Source organism: Ovis aries, chromosome 20 (genome assembly GCF_016772045.2).
Source record: "Ovis aries strain OAR_USU_Benz2616 breed Rambouillet chromosome 20, ARS-UI_Ramb_v3.0, whole genome shotgun sequence".
In the NCBI taxonomy this organism is placed as follows: domain Eukaryota; kingdom Metazoa; phylum Chordata; class Mammalia; order Artiodactyla; family Bovidae; genus Ovis; species Ovis aries.
The window spans coordinates 51,067,131-51,088,117 of record NC_056073.1 but is presented as its reverse complement, the minus strand read 5'-3'; the positions used below and the strand labels follow the sequence as shown (position 1 = coordinate 51,088,117).

Genomic DNA, 20,987 nt, shown 5'->3' with positions numbered 1-20,987 from the left:
TTCCTGGGAGCCCACGATAGAACGGAGACGTCCAGGCCAGCCTCCCTCCCTAAAGCCGAGGCTGCATGGCTGGCAGAAGCAGGGCTGCTGTGCGTCTCAGCTCCTGGGCGCCCCGGCGCCCCGGCAGCCGCCTGTCTCCGCCACTCAGGTGGGGCGCGGGACAGCTTGCCCTGCGGTCAGCTGGGGATCAGGCATCGGGGACAGGGCGGGTGCCCTCCGCAGGAGCCAGTGGGAGAGACTGAATGAAGCCTTCATGTTGTGCGGGAAGGCACTTGAGTAAGAGTTTTCTTTTGGATCATTCTACTTCAATTTTCTGTCAATATCTCATACTAATAATCGAAGCGTTTGAGTGACAACCGAAGTCTATTCACAAGCATGATACATTTGAAAACGCAGTTTCCAGCTTTGCCGTTGCTTTCATCGCCGATTGCAAACGGTGTGACGGCCTGTGGTGACAGCATCAGGGCCTGAGACGGACGTGGAGTGCGTGTCACTCTGAGCAGGTTTGTGTATTGACGGACGTGGAGTGCGTGTCACTCTGAGCAGGTTTGTGTATTGAAGGAGAGGTGATGGTAGGCTTTATGAAACACAAAGACAGTTTCAGGGACTTCAGATGTGATGGAAATGAAAGGTACACACCTTCTTACATTGCACGGTTGGGCTGTATTAGTGAAAAGAAAATTCTGTGTATATTCTCAGACTTTTTTCTCTCTTTCCCTTTGTGCTGTGGCTTTTTCATCTTATGCTAAGGAAAACAGGTGCAGAAATCCATTTTTCTTTAAACTAGAGCAGATGCTCCTTTGGACACATTCATGGGCCCATATCCACCGAGACGGCACGTAGACTGCCCCCAACATGGCTGTTTGGGATGCAGGGTCTCTCTGCTCTCCCCGGGAGAAGGCTGGCAGAGGCAGTGGTGTGCTTGGCAGTGGCCCACTCCCTCCCAGGACATCCCCGAGGGGAGCGTCTCTGCACCAGCAGACAGCGTCTCCACTGCAGCTCTGTCTGAAGTAACTGGAAGCTGGAGACCAGTCAGTGCCCACAGCGTGGAATGGGCATGTGAGCATGATGTGCTCGTCCAGGCAGGGAGACCTATCCCACCCAAGGCCAGGCCATGACGTTGAAGAGAGCCTGGAGGGCGGCGCCCTGCTGTGTGTTCCCTCCTCTGCTGGGGAGCGCGGGCAGCAGGGCGATCTCCCAGTCCTGAGCCCACAGGGACGAGGTGCAGGAGTGCCTGCGGGGAGCAGGCTGCCGCGTCTCCGTCAGGATGCTGGTACATGTGTGTGTGGGAAACACAGGATTTGTGTGCTTTCCTCGACGCGAGTTCTGCTTAATTGGAGAAAAGGGGACAACTCCAACTTGCAGACGGAGGAACCTTGCCAGCGGAACGGCACAGTCAGCAAATAACCATCGGCGCTGTTTCCAGGCTCACTTGCCACGTGGAGCTTGGCACTCTCTCAGCTCTGATAGCTGCAAGGTCAAGGTCTCCACTGCAACCAGCCAGGCCTGCAGCCCCTCCTCACAATTACGCTTCTCCATACACCGACTCCAGAGATTCCCTTCTGATACAAATGAAGACGAAGTGCTAGGTCAGTTCCTGGCTTTCATGTTTTTTCTGCCTCTGATTTTATTACAACTCCTCTGTCTTCGATTCCAAGGCCTTTTCTTTGGTTTAATAGCAGAAACGTGGCCTAGTTGTCCCTTACTTCTTACACTGTGGGTGGAACCCAGTCCTGAGAGTGGGCACTGTGTGCTCTGCTCACCATGCCAGCTCCAGCACTGGGGGCAGAGCTGCTGAGGGCCAGGCTGCCTGCAGTGGCCGCACATGTGCGTCCTCGGCCGTGGCCGTGGCGTAGACGGCGGGGCTGCCGTCCCGACCCAGGCTGTCCATGTGCGTCCTCGGCCGTGGCTGTGGCCGTGGCGTAGACGGCAGAGCTGCCGTCCTGACCCAGGCTGTCAGGCTCCAGAGCTGTGGTCTGCTGTCTGGCTTCCCTCACAAGCATTTATTAGTTTGATTTCCTCTGAGGTCATTCTTGCTGAGGGCTGGGGCGGGGCTCCTGGAGACTGTGAACCTGAAGATTCTGCAGACCTTTATGAAGTAGGTCTATAACTGTGACACCTCACAGTGTGAAGCAAAGCGCGTCTCTGTGCAGAGCGTTAGTTCCATTGTCTTGTCACCTTTATATTTTTACCTTTTAATTGAAGGATGATTGCTTTATAATGTTGTGTTGGTTTCTGCCATGCAACAACGTGAATCAGCCACAAATATACACGTGTCCCTCCCCACTTGCGCCTCCCTCCCACCCCAGTCCCACTTGCCCCTCTTGGTTGTCACGGAGCACCGAGCCGAGCTCCCTGGGTCACACAGCAGCTCCCCACTGGCTGTTTCACACGGGGCCGTGTATAGTGTCAGCACTGCTCTCGGTCCGTCCCACCCTGCCCTTCGCCCGCTGTGTCCACAGTCTGTCCCCCTCGTCCGTGTCTCTGTTCCTGCCCTGCAAGTAGACCCGTCGGCGCCGTTCTTCGAGATTCCGTATCGATGATTGATGAGCAGTGGCTGCCTGCGCTTCACCCCACTCTGTGTGACAGGCTCTGGGTTCATGCACCTCAGTCCACCTGGCTCCGTCACGTCCCTGTTCTAGGTGAAGTTGCCTTCTGATGGAAACATGGTTTTCCTGCCAAAAGAAGAAATTGAAACAAATAGAATTGATTTATGTTGGTGTTATATTAATTATATTTTTATACCTTAAGTCTAAAATTCAGTATCAGTTTTGAATGTTGAAACTGATATTTCATCCTAAATGTATCGTGTTCTGTACTATTTTAGGTTAGAATAAGTTCACAGACTATTTTGCACATCAGATTCTGACTTTCAAATCGGAGAGAATGTGACTCCCTTGCCTGTATTGGAATCTTCAAAGGTACAGTTTGTCTCTGAAGTTTATGAAAGCTGAACTCTTATGAATATAAATCCTCTTTAGTTCAGTTCAGGCGCTCAGTCGTGTCCAACTCTTTGCAACCCCATGATTCACAGCACGCCAGGCCTCCCTGTCCATCAAGTCGGTAATGCCATCCAGCCATCTCATCCTCTGTCATCCCCTTCTCCTCCTGCTCCCAATCCCTCCCAGCATCAGAGTCTTTTCCAGTGAGTCAACTCTTTGCATGAGGTGGCCCAAAGTACTGGAGTTTCAGCTTTAGCATCATTTCTTCCAAAGAAATCCCAGGGCTGATCTCCTTTAGAATGGACTAGTTGGATCTCCTTGCAGCCCAAGGGACTTCCAAGAGTCTTCTCCAACCCCACAGTTCAAAAGCATCAATTCTTCCGTGGTCAGCTTTCTTCACAGTCCAACTCTCACATCCATACATGACCACTGGAAAAACCATAGCCTTGACTAGACGGACCTTTGTTGGCAAAGTAATGTCTCTGCTTTATAATATGCTATCTAGGTTGGTTATAAATTTTCTTCCAAGTAGTAAGCATCTTTTAATTTCATGGCTGCAGTCACCATCTGCAGTGATTTTGGAGCCCCCAGAAATAAAGTCAGCCACTGTTTCCACTGTTTCCCCATCTATTTGCCATGAAGTGATGAGACCAGATGCCATGATCTTCGTTTTCTGAATGTTGAGCTTTAAGCCAATTTTTTCACTCTTCACTTTGACTTTCATCAAGAGGCTTTTTAGTTCCTCTTCCCTTTCTGCCATAAGGGTGGTGTTATCTGCGTATCTGAGGTGACTGATATTTCTCCCGGCAATCTTGATTCCAGCTTGTGTTTCTTCCAGCCCAGCGTTTCTCATGATGTACTCTGCATCTAAGTTAAATAAGCAGGGTGACAGTATAAAGCCTTGATGTACTCCTTTTCCTATTTGGAACCAGTCTGTTGTTCCATGTCCAGTTCTAACTGTTGCTTCCTGACCTGCATATAGGTTTCTCAAGAGGCAGGTCAGGTGGTCTAGTACTCCCATCTCTTTCAGAATTTTCCACAGTTTATTGTGATCCATGCAGTCAAAGGCTTTGGCATAGTCAATAAAGCAGAAATAGATATTTTTCTGGAACTCTCTTACTTTTTCGATGATCCAGTAGATGTTGGCAATTTGATCTCTGGTTCCTCTGCCTTTTCTAAAACCAGCTTGAACATCTGGAAGTTTACAGTTCACGTATAAATCCTCTTAGAAATGGAAAAAATAAGCCATGAAATAAATTTACTGTTATTTTCATGGATGGTGATATTTTATTTTCTGTTTTCATAGGACAGAATTTTCCTTAAAAACTAGGAGATATGTTCAGTCCAGTTGCTCAGTTGTGTCCAACTCTTTGCAGGCCCATGGACTGCAGCACACCAGGCCTCCCTGTCCATCAGCAATTCCTGGAGTTTACTCAAACTCATGTCCATTGAATCGGTGATGCCATCCAACCATCTCGTCCTCTATTGTCCCGGTCTCCTGCCTTCAGTCTTTCCCAGCATCAGGGTCTTTTCAAATGAGTCAGCTCTTCACATCAGGTGACCAAAGTATTGGAGTTTCAGCTTCAACATCAGTCCTTCCAATGAACATTAGGACTGATTTCCTTTAGGATGGACTGGTTGGATCTCCTTGCTGTCCAAGGGACTCTCAAGAGTCTTCTCCAAAACCACAGTTCAAAGGCATCAATTCTTCAGCACTCAGCTTTCTTTATAGTCCAACTCTCACGTCCATACATGACTACTGGAAAAACCATAGCCTTGATTAGACGGACCTTTGTTGGCAAAGTAATGTCTCTGCTTTTCAATATGCTGTCTAGGTTGGTCATAACTTTCCTTCCAAGGAGCAAGGGTTTTATTTCATGGCTGCAGTCACCATCTGCAGTGATTTTGGAGCCCCCCAAAATAAAGTCTGCCACTGTTTCCACTGTTTCTCCATCTATTTGCCATGAAGTGATGGGCGCGGATCCCATGATCTTTGTTTTCTGAATGTTGAGCTTTAAGCCAACTTTTTCACTCTCCTCTTTCACTTTGATCAAGAGGCTTTTGAGTTCCTCTTCCCTTTATGCCATAAGGGTGGTGTCATCTGCATATCTGAGGTGATTGATATTTCTCCCGGCAATCTTGATTCCAGCTTGTGCTTCCTCCAGCCCAGTGTTTCTCATGATGTACTCTGCATCTAAGTTAAATAAGCAGGGTGACAGTATACAGCCTTGACGTACTTCTCTACCTATTTGGAACCAGTCTGTTGTTCCATGTCCAGTTCTAACTGTTGCTTCCTGACCTGCATACAAATTTCTCAAGAGGCAGGTCAGGTAGTCTGGTATTCCCATCTCTTTCAGAATTTTCCAGAGTTTATTGTGATCCACATAGTCAGAGGCTTTGGCATAGTCAATAAAGCAGAAATAGATATTTTTCTGGAATTCTCTTGCTTTTTCCAAGATCCAGTGGATGTTGGCAATTTGATCTCTGGTTCCTCTGCCTTTTCTAAAACCAGCTTGAACATCTTGAACTTGAAAGTTCACAGTTCACATATTGTTGAAGCCTGGCTTGGAGAATTTTGAGCATTACTTTGCTAGCGTGTTAGATGAGTGCAATTGTGCGGTAGTTTGAGCATTCTTTGTCGCTGCCTTTCTTTGGGATTGGAATGAAAAGTGGCCTTTTCCAGTCCTATGGCCACTGCTGAGTTTTCCAGATTTGCTGGCATATTGAGTGCAGCACTTTCACAGCATCATCTTTCAGGATTTGAAATAGCTCAACTGGAATTCCATCACCTCCACTAGTTTTGTTGGTAGCGATGCTTTCTAAGGCCCACTTGACTTCACATTCCAGGATGTCTGGCTCTAGGTGAGTGATCACACCATCGTGATTATCTGGGTCGTGAAGATCTTTTTTGTACAGTTCTTCTGTGTATTCTTGCCACCTCTTCTTAATATCTTCTGCTTCTGTTAGGTCCATACCGTTTCTGTCCTTTGTCGAGCCCATCTTTGCATGAAATGTTCCCTTGGTATCTCTGATTTTCTTGAAGAGATCTCTAGGCTTTCCCATTCTGTTTTCCTCTATTTCTTTGCATTGATCGCTGAAGAAAGCTTTCTTATCTCTTCTTACTATTCTTTGGAACTCTGCATTCAGATGGCTATATCTTTCCTTTTCTCCTTTGCTTTTCACTTCTCTTGTTTTCACAGCTATTTGTAAGGCCTCCTCAGACAGCCATTTTGCTTTTTTGCATTTCTTTTTCTTGGTAATGGTCTTGCTCCCTGTCTCCTGTGCAGTGTCACAAACCTCCATCCATAGTTCGTCAGGCACCCTGTCTATCAGATCTAGGCCCTTAAATCTGTTTCTCCCTTCCACTGTAGAATCTTGAGGGATTGATTTAGGTCATGCCTCAATGGTCTAGCGGTTTTCCCCACTTTCTTCAATTTGAGTCTGAATTTGGCAAAAAGCAGCCCATGATCTGACATATACTAATTAAAGCCAAAAAAAAAAAAAAAAGGTTCTGAGAAAGAAGAAGGGCGCTGCTTATTCATTCACATGCTGCATTCGAGATGCGCTGCTTTGACCCCAAGCATCCATGTATAAATCCCGGATATGTCGAGAAAGGGTGAGTTACACATAAAGGCCTGGACCTGAAACTGCTCTCTGCTCCAGCACAAGCAATTCTGCTGCCGAAGTTTCGAGCTGTTCCAGCTGACAGTCGGTGCCGTTCGTAGTTGCTGTTAATAGGCGGTGATTTCAATAATGTGTCTTCACACTGTAATTGAATAGATGATTTACTTGAAAAGAAATGCCCCAAAGTTCTTTGATGTAATGTTTCAGTTTGACCCAAAAAAAAAAGTACATTGTGGGATATTTATAGTATTTTTCAGTCTATTTTTATCTGTAGACTAGGACTGGTAACTGATTTAGGCACAAGGGTTAAAAACAGGAAATGTGGTTTATAAAGTAGGCAGTCTCTCCAGAGTTTCCAGAGTCAGACTTTTATTACTGACTGAGTGCAGTGTTTCAGAACAACAGGAGGCAGGGTGCCTGAGACCAGTGTGTGTGTGGAGGGTTAACAGGAAATGCCTTGGAGGAAAGCTGGGTGTGTGTGCAGGGGGCCACCCGTGCCTTCAGTACATGCAGTGTCTCTGTCCACCTCTCTCTCAGACACTCTATTCTTTCGGCCTGAGTATAAGTCTTGTATAGCAAAGTGGATTTCCTTTGACCTTTGCATTTTGCTTGAATTTTTCTTAGAGTGTTTTGATGGAAAGTTTTGTCATCATCATAGTTGAGAAGCATATATTATGGTTTTTATTAATTATAGTAAGTAGAGAATCCAAGTTAAGAAAGTGAAAAAGGCATGAGGAAGTGGGGGTTTAATTTTGAGTAGCCTTTTCAATTTCAAGTTGGCAGAATGGATCAAAACCTTTGACTCAGCAATTTCACTTCTGGAAGGTATCTGAGTAAATTATTCTATGAGAATGTAAGGACCGGTAGCCTCGTGGTGGTGTTTATGGTGGTGTATACCGAAAGGTAGCGTGACTGCCAAGTAGTTACGAGTAAGGAGAAGTAATGCAACAACTTAGAATAAATAGAATAAGTGAATTACGGGCCGTCCATGCTGAAGAGCCACAGCAGCCAGTGGAGATGTGGTCCGTGTGTGCACACCAGCACAGAAGAGTGCGTGGACATCAGGAAAGAAGCAAGCAAGAGTCGCTTTTTAGGGAAAGAATCACATTCATAGGAGAAGATCTAGAAGGCACAGCATGCTCGGGAGAAAGATAAAGGGGAAGCCCCCTGGACTTTCATTTGTTAGTAGGAAACCTTACAGTTCTGTGTCTTCTTTTTAGTGTGCATTTAATATTTTCAAAACAAGCATATAGGCTTGATCAATCCAGAGTTTTCACTATTCTGGTCTTTAATGTGGGTACATTCTAGAGAGGTCTGCCTAGCCATTTGTCCAGATTATCATAGGAAGACTCAAGTCTGCCTGTATAACACTTTTTAATTGAATAGACAGTTTCCCATTTGTCCAAATTATTATAGCAAAACTCGAGTCTGCCTGTATAACACTTTTTAATTAAAAACACAGTCTCCCATATTTTGAGGGAAACCCGAAGCTTCAGTCACTGCGCGCCCCGGGCCCCCGCGCTTCAGCCGTCGCTGGGTGCCGTTCCTGGGGGAGGCGCAGAGGGGCTCTGCTTCTTCTCTGCCTGGCAGGGCCCATCTCTCCGCAGACAGTGCTGACGGCTCTTGTCGGGCAGAGGCGCTCTGCTGGGCTGCTGCGAGCCGTCTGCTCCTGGCGCCTGCTTTCCTGAGGGCTGCTTCCGGGCCCGCCACGGCGCCCTCCTGTGCCCAGTGGCCATGTGCTCAGGCGTGAGGGGGCTTCGTTTTTTGTGAGTTTGTTCCTGAGGCCGCTCCTGTGTCCCCAGCACATGGAGCAGAGTCTGGCAGGCAGTAGTAACAGGCATTCAGTAAAAATCCTGGTAGTTATTCCAGAATGGTGTCCTCCCTATCTGACTGAAACAGGAAACCAATAAATACAGCTAGAAGAGAGACTTCTTTTCCACTTTGATGTATGAAAAACAAGACCTTCACTGTTGGCAAACATGTTCTGAGATCCAGGCCCCCCCATGAGAAGCCCACTCTGCCGGGGGCGCGGGGACTCTTGCCCAGAAGAGCTGGGCTCTGCCTTCTCCGTGGGGAATTCCCACTGGGCCGCTGGGCGCGCGGCTCGGTGACGGTCTGGGCTGGTGCTGTGTGGGTGGGGACACTTCTCTCGTCAGATACCGTGACACACTCTGATTCCACATTCAGAGTTGAGGAGGCAAGATTGTAAATACTTAGAAGCTGTTGTCATTCTGCATCTGAAGAACATGGAAAGTTGTGGGCGTTCTTCTAAGAGGAACCTTCTCACAAACAACACCGACTGCCCATCACAACAGAGCGGCGCTTGCTCTGCCCTTCCTGTGCGTGCCCGCCGGCTCGAGGCCCGTGAGGCTGGCGTGCGTGACCCGCTGCTGCCGGGCCGACCCGAGAGCCAGCACCTGTCCCGAGTGTTCACCGCTCTGGGAAGCAGGCGACTTCTAAGTACCTGGCATTGTGAGCATTGAGGCCGTGTTAATGATCTGCTCTTTGGAGCAGGCCGTTTGCTCAGGGATACAGCTGGAAAAATCAGACTGAAAACAGATGTATTTAGCCTCAGCAATATTGTATTCTGCTATACTTTCTTTATTCAAATTGTATTTTTCAAATGGATCTTGAAAACTTATTTCAGAAGGCTGTCTTTGTTTTCTTAAATCCCTTGAAAGGGGAGAGACTTGACTTAGCTGATATCCCCTTCACACAGACACCCAGTGTTGACCCTCTTTGTGGATACTACAGAATCCTGCCTGTACTTTTTCTCTCGCCTGTTTGTTCACTCACGCATTGACTTTTTAGCCTAAGAGGGCTCAGTCCTAGGAGCGTCGTCGTGAGTAAGCGTATGCTGCCATTGCCCTTTTTGTTTCTCATGCGTAAACATTCTTGAGCTGCTGCCCAGCCGGTGTGGTGGGTCTGCGGCTCCAGAGGTGCGGTGAAGGGGACAAGCCCCGTGCCCACGAAACTGACAGTCCGGCCGGGAGACAGTGTTAGCTGGGCCTGGGCCGGGGTGCCTGGGGGGCCTGCGTGCTGGCGTGGCCGCACTGGGGAGAGCTCCCCACCCTGCTGTCCTCTGAGAGATGGCCCTGTGTGGAGTGGGCAGCATCTCTGCTGCAGTCCCAGGCAGCCCACCAGTCAGGGCCGTGCAGGAGCTCCGGGGAGGCTGAGCACGGCCACCAGGGAGGCCTGAGGTCAGGGCTGGCTGCGGCCCGCAGGTCGGACTTCTGGGTTCACTCAGTCCAATGCCCCTATGTCACCGGGGAGCCAGGCGCCCCTTCCCTGGGGCAAGCGACACGAACCATCCTTCCCAAACCCGTGCAGAGTGTGACCAGAGTCCCAGTGGGCTCACAACCTCCCAAGGACTCCGTGTGTGTTTGCACGTGCGTGTGTGTGTGTGTGTGGTCACTGTGGCGGGCCCAGGAACTGTGTTTACCTCTGGATGTGCAGAAGCCAGCCCTCCACATGGTTCGGTTTAAAGACTCAAGTCTAGAGCCCAGTGGTCGCGTTGACCAGAGCACAGCGCTGGGGCCCACAAGCCCCTGCCTGGCCTGGGGGCCTCCTCTCGGGGAGACAGCTCTGCTGGTCCTCGCACTAGACACACGCTCCACCTTTCACCTCGCTAGGACGGCTCTTTCCTCCCAGACAGGACCCACTACCCCGCAGCTGTCCTTGTTCTCAGGAAGAACCAACTTGCTTCTGGATTGTAGTTAATTATGTTTCAATCTGTTTTCTCAGTTATTCCATCAACAAAACAGAACCAAAGAAATATCTGTGAGATTGGCCCCTCACAAACTGAGCATACCCGGAGCTCCGCAGCCTGGCGCAGCGGTGTGTGCAGAGCCGGCCTGCGCTGGGCCCTCACGAGCTGTGGCCCCGCCCTCCAGCTGATCAGCAGCCCGGGCAGGTTGTGGGGAACGCAACTTTGCGACACAGTATGATTCTCTGTTTCACGCAGAAGAAATTCTCAATTTGTGCTGTTAACTCGCAAAGGCATCCTGAAACACTACTCTCCTCCAAGTGAAAGTAATTATTTTGGAGTTACTAGAGCAGTATTTTGTTTTTATACTTTTTCTTGCAAAATAGCACTGGGGCTATTAGGAACCCTGTGAGCACCAGGGCCTCCTCACTGCAACCCCATGAGGGTGCGAACCTGGCACTTGTGGATGGGAGATGGGATGGCCTCCCAGCCCTCCTGCCGTGGGTCCTGGCTTGTGAGGAGGAGACGGAAACGGAAGTGCCCTCAGGAGCTCTGGGCCTGTGCTGGCCCTCTGCCTCCTGGAAGGTGCGAGGCACTCGCGTCTCCACTGAATGCCTTTCCCTTCCCCGTCTGATTGCAGGTGTCAGAAACTACTTGAAAGAAGCGTTGGTGAATATAATCGCCGTGCACGCAGAGGTAAGCTGTCACTGCTGCTCCTGAGGGGTGTGGGTGACTGGGCAAGAGAGAAGGGGTAAATTCAGTGGTTCTTGTGGGGGCCTTCTCCCTTCAGAATGTATTTCTAGTCTGAGTAAAACAGAGATTTGAGTGTTTTACTGAGTTTTACCGAGTAAAATACAGTATCTTGTTTCAACGCATATATATGCATGTTTTAACTGTGAGAGTCTTTTTTATGAAATATAGTATGTTTTTTCTTTATAATTAAGACTAGTGGATATTTGGCAGGTAGGGAGATGAGAGGGTGAAAGGGTGTTTGCTCCACCTTGGGCACCCACTGCCCTCGTCTTCACCAGTGTACCAGCGAGTGCTGGCGTCTTCTTCTGGCAGCCACCCACTGCCCTCGTCTTCACCAGTGTACCAGCGAGTGCTGGCGTCTTCTTCTGGCAGCCGTGGGGCATGCTGGAGGACAGGCTCAGCCTGCTGCAGGGCGCAGGCGATGGCCTCCCCTGTGTGGCTGACGAGGGTTCCTGGACGCTGGTGCTGCCAGTCACGCCTGGCCTGCTCCCGGGGAGCTTTCCGCTAGTGTCCCGTCCACCATCGTTCTGGCTTGGCTGCAGCCCGTGGGCCGTCGTCCAGCAGAGGTTCTCGGCAGAAGACTGCTGTTGCAGTGGCCACTGCCAGAACCCTCCTCCTGAGTGTCTGCCTCTGTGCAGGTGCGCTGGGGGGTGGGGCTGCCTCCCCCTCTGCACCCACAGGTGCTGTCTGGGTCACCTCGGTGGCCTGGAGACACGTGGTCATGGAGGCTGAACCAGAGCATGAGCAGAGGACACAGTGCTCCCTGCTTGCCGAGGCAGCCAAGCCCAGCAGCCTCCCCAGAAAGCGGCCACGGGGTCCGCCCCTCTCAGGTCCTTGTGAGGCACAGCACACTCGTCCTCCATGAAATAAAGTTTTACATGGTTTAGCTCAGGCGGGAGCTTACCACGCACACCTTTTTAAGATGAGTGACATACTTTCAACTTGGATACTTTTTATACATCAGAGACCCTTATAAGAATGCTCTTCTGTTAGGGTAGCTTCTGGGAAAGTCAGTGCTGCGTCAGGCCCTCAGGCGGTGGGGAAGGCCCTTCACAGGCGGTGCCAAGGGCGCTGCAGGGTGCGCAGGCCTTGGCGTGGTGATGGTGGCTCCGACTGAGGCACCCACTGTCACTGTTTACAAACACACAAACAGAAAGGCTCTTCCGGTCCGTTTCCCACACATCCCAGTGGCCGAAAGTAGAATTCTGTACATAACATTTACTATTCACTGTTCACAAGCAATCTTACCTTGCCCAGAATTTTCTTCAATGCTCAGGTTATGTTTGGGTTGACCCGAAGGTTTAATACTAGGGATTGAATCTGAAAAATGGAAAAGCTAAAAAAAATATGATTTAGTTTAACATAGAAGTCAGGATCGTAGTGTTTCACCAAATATAGTAATTCTTAGTTTGAAACTATCAAAATTCAAGACTTGCAAATGGTGTTTTTGTCAAATGAAAGGAAACATATTTTTAATTCAGCAGATAGTAAAATTGAGAATGCTTGTGCAATACAGAGTTACGTACCCAGTATGAAGTAGCAGTTGTTTTGATCCAAGGAGAGCCTGACCCAGTATGTGTTTATTTCTACAATTTCCTCTTTAGAAATCACGTTTCTTCTTGTGAAAAGGTTAAGAGGAGGAAAAAATCCTTAAACTGTTTCACCGTGTCACCATCAACAGCACCTTTCAGAATTCTGTCTGCCGATCTATCTTTGGAGGTTACCTTCTGTTGAGCGTGGTGAACACAGCCTGAGTGTCAGCCGTGTCTCCCTTCCATTCCTGGCTGAGGAGACCTGGGCGTGGTTTTGCTGTGTGCGTCCCTTTATTTCTAACACATTCGGGTCAAGGAGAGTCTGCGTAACACACCGTTTCTCTGTGTTTCCAACCTTCTCTCAGGTGTTCACTGTCTCCAGGGACCTGGTGCCCCGGGTGCTGTCCAGGGTGGTGGAGGCAGTCTCTGAGGAGCTGAGCCGGCTCATGCAGTGCGTCTCGTCCTTCAGCAGAAACGGGGCTTTGCAGGTACCGTGCCCCGCTGTGCACGTGGACGCAGTTGTCTGAACCGCAGGGATGTGTGTCAGCTGCAGTCCCAAGAGCCCGCACAGGCTTGGTGCCATCTTCTCGGTGGCTCTGCCAGTTGGAGGGCGCATCGTCCCCTGGGACCGCATCCAGGACATCAGTGGTCCCAGAACTGCTCTCCCTTGAGAGTGTGGCAGTGCTCGTGTGCCGGTCCGAGGGCAGAGCCCTTCTGCAGCTCAGCGATATTTTTGTTGTTTGTTTTACAGATGTCTTCACTACATTTAATTTAACAGGAAATTTTTAGCAACTTACTTGTAAATAGTCTTTCCAGAGCAATCAGTGCAGTTTGCATAGAAATGACAGCTATTTCTTTCCACTCATACTCCTTTGGTTTATGTTGCGTTTCATGGAATTACATAATTACAGTAACAAGTGTAACTTGCACAAGTCAGGTGGGTCTGGGTTTGCACGTGGCCAGATTGTAGGAGCCAGGCCTGCAGACTTGTGGGGGCCGGAGCCCCACCCACGGGCCTCATGGCAAGGGCCTTGTGGGGGTTGCTAAAAATCCCGGAAGTGTTGCTTCTAGTACTGGCTGAGGCCCTAACCCCCTTCAGATAACAACTTAAACCTGAGTAATAGTAAAAATAAGAAAATGTATCAGTAAAAAGAAAAACCTGAAGACTCATAACAGGAACCTTGTGTGTGTGAAGATGAATTAAAGGGAAGTTGCAGTATCTGCTTTGGGCCTAAGGGGTCTTGAAAGTGAAAGTGAAAATCGCTCCGTCGTCTCTGACTCTTTGTGACCCTGTGGACAGTCCATGGGATTCTCCAGGCCAGAACGCTGGAGTGGGTAGCCTTTCCCTTCTCCAGCGGATCTTCCCTATCCAGGGATCAAACACAGGTCTCCCACATTGCAGGCGGATTCTTTAGCAGCTGAGCCACAGGGGAAGCCCAAAGGGTCTTGGAATTACAACAGAAATCCCCCCTCCCCACACCTTCTCTGCAGCCCGTCTAGCTGGTGGCCGAGTTTCTCTCACGGCTGACAGGAAGGGGCCGGAAGCAATGTCAGAATCAGCTGGAGGCCCAGCCTCCATGCCCGCCTGGCCTCCCGTGCCCTGTGCCCCCTGGAGACACTCAGTTCTGTTCTGAAAACCTCTGCCCACTGCCCTTGGGGCCTCCTGTGTGTGACCTCCTCCTCTGCAGGTGACCGAGAGGGCCTAACATGAAGGGCTGAGCGGCCACCAGTCTCAGACCTTCCCAAGAGCCAGCCAGGAGGAACGTTTGCTGGCCAGCAGCCTATGTGTTTTGTGTGAATCGTCAGCTCTTACAATAGGTATAATTCATAGGTCAATTAAAGCAGCTTATCACTTTGTCTGAATAAAGTTTCTAGCAAAGGTTAGTTTTATCGGTTTAATCGATCTCCTAAAATACTGAGCTGAAAGTTCTACCTAATTTTTTCTCTTTGATAGTCTCCTTGTAGGTCCATTTTTAGATATACACAGAACATAAACAGTAAAGACAGATAGTCCCATGAACACTTTTTCATTATGAGCTGTTTCAGGCTTCTGACCCACTGAAAAATGGGACCAAATATCTGCTTTCTATACTGCACGTTTACCTTATGTAAGACAGCCTTCCTCTCTGTTGGTGAATTTAAGCCCAGCCCTGGCATTCATCCTTGTTTGTGTGTGTGTGCCCGTGCTGCTGAGGGCCGTGTGTCTTAAACAGCCTCCTGGGCAGCTCCAGGGCTGTCTGTGTGGCGCCTGCGTTGTGCCCGTCCGCGCGGTGCCTGCGTCGGGCCTTTCTGTGGCTGAGGCTCCACCGTGTAGGTACGCTGCCTCGTGCCCGTCTGCTCCTCGTTTGTTGGACATGAGGGCTTGCGCTTTTTGGCTGAGAGGAAACATGGCTCTGTGAGCGCTTGTGTGCAGATTCTCTGTGGCCACGTGCTCTCACTTCTCTTGGGTGCGTACCAGGGACTGGATCGCCGGGTGCACTCCAGGCTGCTTTCAGAGCAGCTGCAGCTGCTTTCCTCCCAGCGGTCCATGAAGATCCCAGATTCCCCACATCCTCAGCGGCAGTGTGTGACTGGCTGGTCGTGGCCATCCCCGTGTTCAAGGGTGTCTCCTGTGTGATCCTCGGGCCTGTGGCAATGTCCTTAGTGGCAGAGGATGTGTCAACCCTGAGGAATCCCACATGTCCTCCTTCTCTTCTGTTGCTTGCACCTCTGTTGTCGTCCCTGAGAAGGCAGGCCTGGCCCGACACCGCAGAGGTCCGCTCTGGCTTTCTTCCCGGCGTGCTACAGTCTCATCGTGCACATGATCTGTGCTGTACTTCAAGTTAGGTTTTGTTTTAAGGCAGAGACTCACCTTCAGTCCTGGGAGTGCAGACATGCTGTCCTGCTGCCCCAGGACCACGGATTAGAGAGGCCGTCTGCCCCAGCGAGTGGCCCTGGCGCCTTGTGGAAAGCCACTTGGCTGTAGATGTACAGGTTTGCTTCTGGGCCTCAGTCCTGTCCCGTTGAGCTGTGTGTCAGCCCCCGTGCCAGTGCCACACCGTTTGGACTCCCGTAGCTTTGCAGTGCATCTTGAAGCCTGGAGGTCTGAGTTTCTCTAACGATGCTACTCCTTTGCCATGTTGTTTGTCTGGGGCCAACTTGTCATGTTTTGTTTTTAAAAAGAAAAGAAAAAACATAAGAGAAAAGTCAGCTATAGCTTTCACAGCACTGCACTGAGTCTGTGGCACTCGGCGCCAAGGGCACTCGTGGTGCTGGAAGGCAGCAGGGGGCAGCGAGGCAGCCTGGGTCCCTCCATCCCCGTCAGCCTCAGTGCAGTGAGGCCTCACTTCCTCCCCGAGGAGACAGGGAGATGTTGTTGAATGGTGAGGCCTGGGGGCTGGACGGCCCTGGCACAGTCTGCACCCTTCAGAGCAAGACCCCTGCCTTCATGGAGTCAGACTTGACAGCTTGTGCCCTTGTTCAGTAACAGGGAACGTTGTCACAGCCAGGCTGTCTGGGCTAATTCAAAAGGTCTTCTGTAAGGAGCTGGTGCTGTGGCCGTGGCGGTCTGCTCTGCAGGGAGCAGGCTGGGGCCCATCCTCGCTTCTCTCTGCTGGACAGTCGACGTGGTTCCCTGTGGTCACCTGTCCATTTCTCACCCCAGGCCAGGCTTGAAATCTGCACCCTGCGGGACACTGTAGCGGCCCACCTGACACTGGAAAGCAGGTGAGCTGCTCCGTGCTGCGTCCCGCGTGCCCCGGGAGCCCCCACGAGGCCTTGGTTCGGGGGGTGGTCCCGCATGTGCATTCGTGACTCGGCAACCTCGTGTTTGCATCTGATTGGTTGTCCTGCTAAACACACGAAGCGACACCAAGCCAAGGACACATAGGCTTTTCCTCAAGGTGGGGATGAGCCTCGGTCTTGTGAGTGTTGTCACAGAGCATCATGTACTTCTTCTGAAAAGGAGAAAATAAGAATTGAGTCAGTTTACGCATTGCAGACTCTTAGTGAATATCAGCATAAGAAGAAGCCTTGTGGTTTCTCTGCAAAATTTTGTAGTGGAAATTTGATGATAATTTTTAGCTGTTTTGAATGAAAGTCAGGATTTCCTATCACTGAGACATCATTAGGCGAACTGAAACAGCTCTGCCTACGCAAGACTGTTTACCCCACAGGCAGGGCCGCCTGGGAAGTGCCAGGTCCACAAGGAGGCTGTTTGAACACGTCCCACAATGCACTTGCCGTTGTTTGGATGGCGTGCTCGGGCCCCCATCCTGCCTGTCACCACACAGTTGGTGTGAGGTTGTTCACCAGGAGCCTGTCTGGTGGCTCCCACCGCTGTCTGCTCTGCGTCACTGCTTGACTTAGCTACTCTACTGGTACTTTCTACTTTAGAAACTGAGACATACCAGATCATTTGAAAAACTCTCCCCCTTTTCTGTATCTCACAGAATGAGATGATGTCGAGTCATGCACATGTGTGCGCATACCTCCATCATCTTACAGGTTTTAGATGCAACAGCTAAGTGCTCGTAAGACGTGGTCCGTTATTGTAGGAAATTGGCTGTACGTCGGGCCCGGCTCCTGTCGACTCCAGAAGTGCCCCCTTTGTATCAGTTTGCACAAGATCACCTCTGTTCCTGCCTAGCTCCCTTCCTTCCTTAGCAGCTGCTTTATTTGTGTAGTTCAGTTTTGGTTTGAAAGTAAAGACCTTTATAAATTTAACAACTCCACACCAAGCTCTCATCTACCAGTAGAAGCCCGTTGTGTGAAATCAGTTTCTCCTTTGCTTTTAAAGTCGTGTTTTATTTCCTGGTTTAGTTCTTCTGGCCCTGCTTCTGCAAACCTCGCTTTCATTTTCACTTTCCCTCCTGCTCTGCTTGCTTCGCCGGCCTGTGAGTTCCTCTGAACATAAGACACGCTTTTCTCTAACGTCCCTCTTCCCGGTGGGGCCGGCATGTCTCCACCTGGGACGCTGCCTCTTACAGATCCAGTTTCAAGCAGGCCCTGGAAGCCCTGCCCCAGCTCTCGAGCGGAGCCGACAGAAAGTAAGTCACGAGCTGCTCTCGGGTGGCGTGTTGTCACCTGGGCATCTCCTCTTCACGCGGAGCCCAGAGGGAGGTGGGACTCGGTGGCCCTCAGACACGCCTTGTGTTAGCCCGTCTCCCACGTGGCAGGAGGAGGTGGAACCTGGTTTATGACGTTTCAGAAATTAGTTCTTTCCTTTTTTTAAGTAACTATACCAGTCACTTAAACTTTCATAAGAAAGTTTAAAATTTTTAAGAAGATAGCACTCAGAAACGTGAGAGGAGACGGCATGCTGAAGGCAGGGCTTGGGCTTCGTCTGTCAAGCAGGTCAGCGTGTACGTTTGTGCTCCCCGCGACATGAAGCATGGGGAGTAAGTGTGCACGCGTGACGAAATGAAGTCACGCATGCTCCGCTAGTGCTGAATTAATAGTCTCAGCCTGGCCTTCAACTTGCTACTCACGTAACAGGAAGTTCTGACCTGAGACACAGCCTAGGCCAGGCAGATGTCAGCGTGCCTGGGCTCTTCCTCAGCCCAGCCGAGGTCCCCCACCCTGCAGCTGCTAGATGGGCCGTGGACAGTTACGGAGCCCCGGCCGCGTGCAGCCCTCGGGGTCAGCTGTGACGGCTCAGGGGAGCGTGGTGGACCCGCACGTGCAGGGGTGCCCCGGAGGCATGGACGAGGCTGGGAGGGCGGGGTGACCTGGTCTGTCTGAGAAGAGCTGGGCAGCCCTGCCTTCCCGTCCCGCCTCCTTACTGACTGCATGTTCAAAGCCTGTGCAGTCCTTTAACATAATGAAGTGAAAGATTTAAAGCCTCACTTACCATCAGCCCGTGCAAGTGGGGCTCACTTATCTGCTCAGAAGACTAGTGGTTTGGGGCGGCCGACAGCAGCAGACACCGTGAGGAAGGCCAGGCGGGGCTGCTGTGGGCCTGCTGGGAGCATCGCTAAACCAGGATGCGAGCCCGTGACCCAGGCACCAGCAAGCTCGTTTCTTGGTTGCTTCACCTGAGCCCAGTGAGCTGTCCAGACCCCTCATGGCCGTGAAATTATCCAGTTGTGTCTGGCCAGCAGGGGGGCCAGATGAAGTCACTGCTGCCGCTTGGACTACCCCGACTCTGTGGGTGCCTGCTTCACCCCTTCAGTTCACCTCTCCGATACTTATTAAAGGCAGAGATGCAAAATAAGAAGAATGGAAAATAGACCAGTTGTTGCCAAGGAGTGGGGTGAGGGCAAAGGTGACTGCAGGTGGGCAGCACAGGAGGGTTTGTCCTGATGTGGGGGTCGTGAGATGCTGTGCTGTGTTATCAGAGTCACAGAGAGTGCCTGTCAGAGCTCTGGAGTGCCCGGACCCCAGACGTCAGTCTGTTTAGGGAGGGGTCCAGTTAATCCCGGGGAAGGGGCAGGAGGATGGTTTTGTGTATAAACGCATGTCTACAGATAGATGCTCCCTTAGAGCTCCTCCTCTAGCTGGCTTTACTTTGTCACGGAGTTCAGAGCCCATAGAGAGTGACTGCTGGCGGGAGCTGCGCCGCAGGGCAGGAGCCACGTGGCTGTGTGTCTCCCGCAGGCTGCTGGAGGAGCTGCTGAGCCGGGTCAAGAGCGGCATGCATCTGCAGCTGGCCTGCTTCCAGGCTGCCCCCCCGCCCGCCGTGAAGACGCAGAGCCTCCAGGCCGTGCTCCGCTGAGCGCCCACAGGTGTCTGCATGGAAGCTCAGGCTGCCCCCCTCTCTCTTCTTTCCCCTTATTGGGGAGCTTAGAAAGATGGTGTATGTGGTATTTCAACCAAATTGACCTAATTTAAAATGCCCAGAAAGTATTTGCTTTGCTGTTCTTATTACCCTAGGCCTTGTATGCCACCTGCAATGCAGGAGACCTGGGTTCGATCCCTGGGTTGGGAAGATCCCCTGGAGAAAGGAAAGGCTACTCACCCCTGTTCTGGCCTGGAGAATTCCATGGACGGCACAGTGCATGGGGTAGCAGAGTCAGACACGACTGAGCGACTTTCACAGTGTGACTTTAAAATACCTTTCTAAAAATTAGGGAGCATCTCAAAGCTACGCGCTGCATGGTGAAGGCTACAGAAGGCAGGGCAGCTCAGACCCAGGGCTTCTCCCCGGGTTCCCTGCAGCTTCCGGGACACCTTGGGAGGGGATGCGTGGGTTAGCAGAAAGTCACACATGAACACCTGGAGCCGCCCTGAACTCTGCAGCTGTGTGAAAGCCTTCATTTCACGCCGATGGCTCTAGCGCTCCTGACCCAAGTGGACTTTCAGAAAAGCGGACGGCCCGCCTACCAAGGTATTAACGTTGGGGAGGTTACTTGTGGGCCTCGGTTCCAGAGTTGACTCGCTGCCTGGCTTCTGTGTTCACAGCACTCATGTCATCAGGCCTTTTCTGTGTGACTCGCCCTGAACCTGACATGGGCCTCCTGCCCCCGTGACCCCTGCACACGTGAGGGGCTGTGGTCAGCGTCTCCTCCAGAACCGGGCGCCCTGCCACCCACCCGCACCACTTCTCTGGCCTCTGCAGTGTGCTGCCCACTAGCTCAGGGTCTCTGCTCTGGTGGTGTCTGTGTCACCAGGCACGGGAGCCACCAGTGACGCTGTCACCAGAACAGGTCAGGCCGCCATGTCCTCCTGCAGACTCGGCTTCCCTGGCTTGCCTTCGTCACACCATTTGCTTCAGAAAACTGAATCAGGTTTTAGGTTGTTCCCCAGTGCCACAGGCCCGTTTTCTATGCTGGCGTCAGTGTATTCGTGCAGGGAGCTCTGAGGTCCTCCGTGGCCATGTGCTGTGTCCATCATTTGGAGTCAGTCAGTCTTGTGCTTGTTTCTTTGGTGTCAGGACAAAACCTATGAAGAAATACACTGAAGGTTGGGCTCTCCTAGGCATGTTCACGCCTGTACCCACTGTGGCTGTAACTCAGAGCACAGAGCCACAGTCCTGAACATCTGCCTTATTTTGAGTGGATGACGAAGACCCTTCAGTCAATAAAGAATGTGTCTTTAGTACAAGACATAATTGGTATTTTTTTTACTTCAGCAGTTTCGTTTGCTGTGTGATTCTTCTGTGTGTCTGATTCTAACGCCCAAATAAAGACTTAAGTCCCGGTTTACCTGTGTCTTCTGATTGCTGCTGGACACCATTACTAGGTGGCCTGCTAACTGTCCTCTTGGCGGCGGCTCCCTGCCACCAGGCCCCTGGGAGCCAGACGGGAGTGTTGGGCTCAGAGCCGCACAGCGCCCGAGGACAGTGGCGGTGACGCAGAGACTCAGGATCTCCAGCTCTGAGTGGAGCGTGGGCACGCATGAACTCCAGACTCAAAGCCGGGCTCATGGAAGAAGCAGCTCCTGGAGAAGACCTGCTTGGGCTGTGAAAGAGAATTTAGTGGTTGAGGAGATCGCCGGATGCAGTGGTGTTAG

The 20,987-nt window shown here is 51.1% G+C and overlaps 1 protein-coding gene across 5 annotated transcripts in view; it reads left to right on the top strand.

The window, feature by feature from the left end:
• EXOC2 (exocyst complex component 2) overlaps window positions 1-20,680 on the top strand; it is a 127,028-nt gene extending 106,348 nt beyond the window's left edge. For 4 of the 5 annotated variants that reach the window (XM_042237317.2, XM_060403821.1, XM_060403823.1 and 1 more), the window contains exons 24-28: window positions 10,913-10,968; window positions 12,923-13,045; window positions 16,201-16,262; window positions 17,525-17,584; window positions 19,134-20,680. In XM_042237317.2, coding sequence (XP_042093251.1) covers window positions 10,913-10,968; window positions 12,923-13,045; window positions 16,201-16,262; window positions 17,525-17,584; window positions 19,134-19,251 — 419 coding nt within the window. In that variant the 3' untranslated portion in view covers window positions 19,252-20,680. Of the gene's footprint in view, window positions 1-10,912; window positions 10,969-12,922; window positions 13,046-16,200; window positions 16,263-17,524; window positions 17,585-19,133 lie in introns of those variants that run through there. The other variant, XM_042237318.2, reaches the window with a different exon arrangement.
• The last annotated feature ends 307 nt before the right edge of the window (window positions 20,681-20,987 follow it).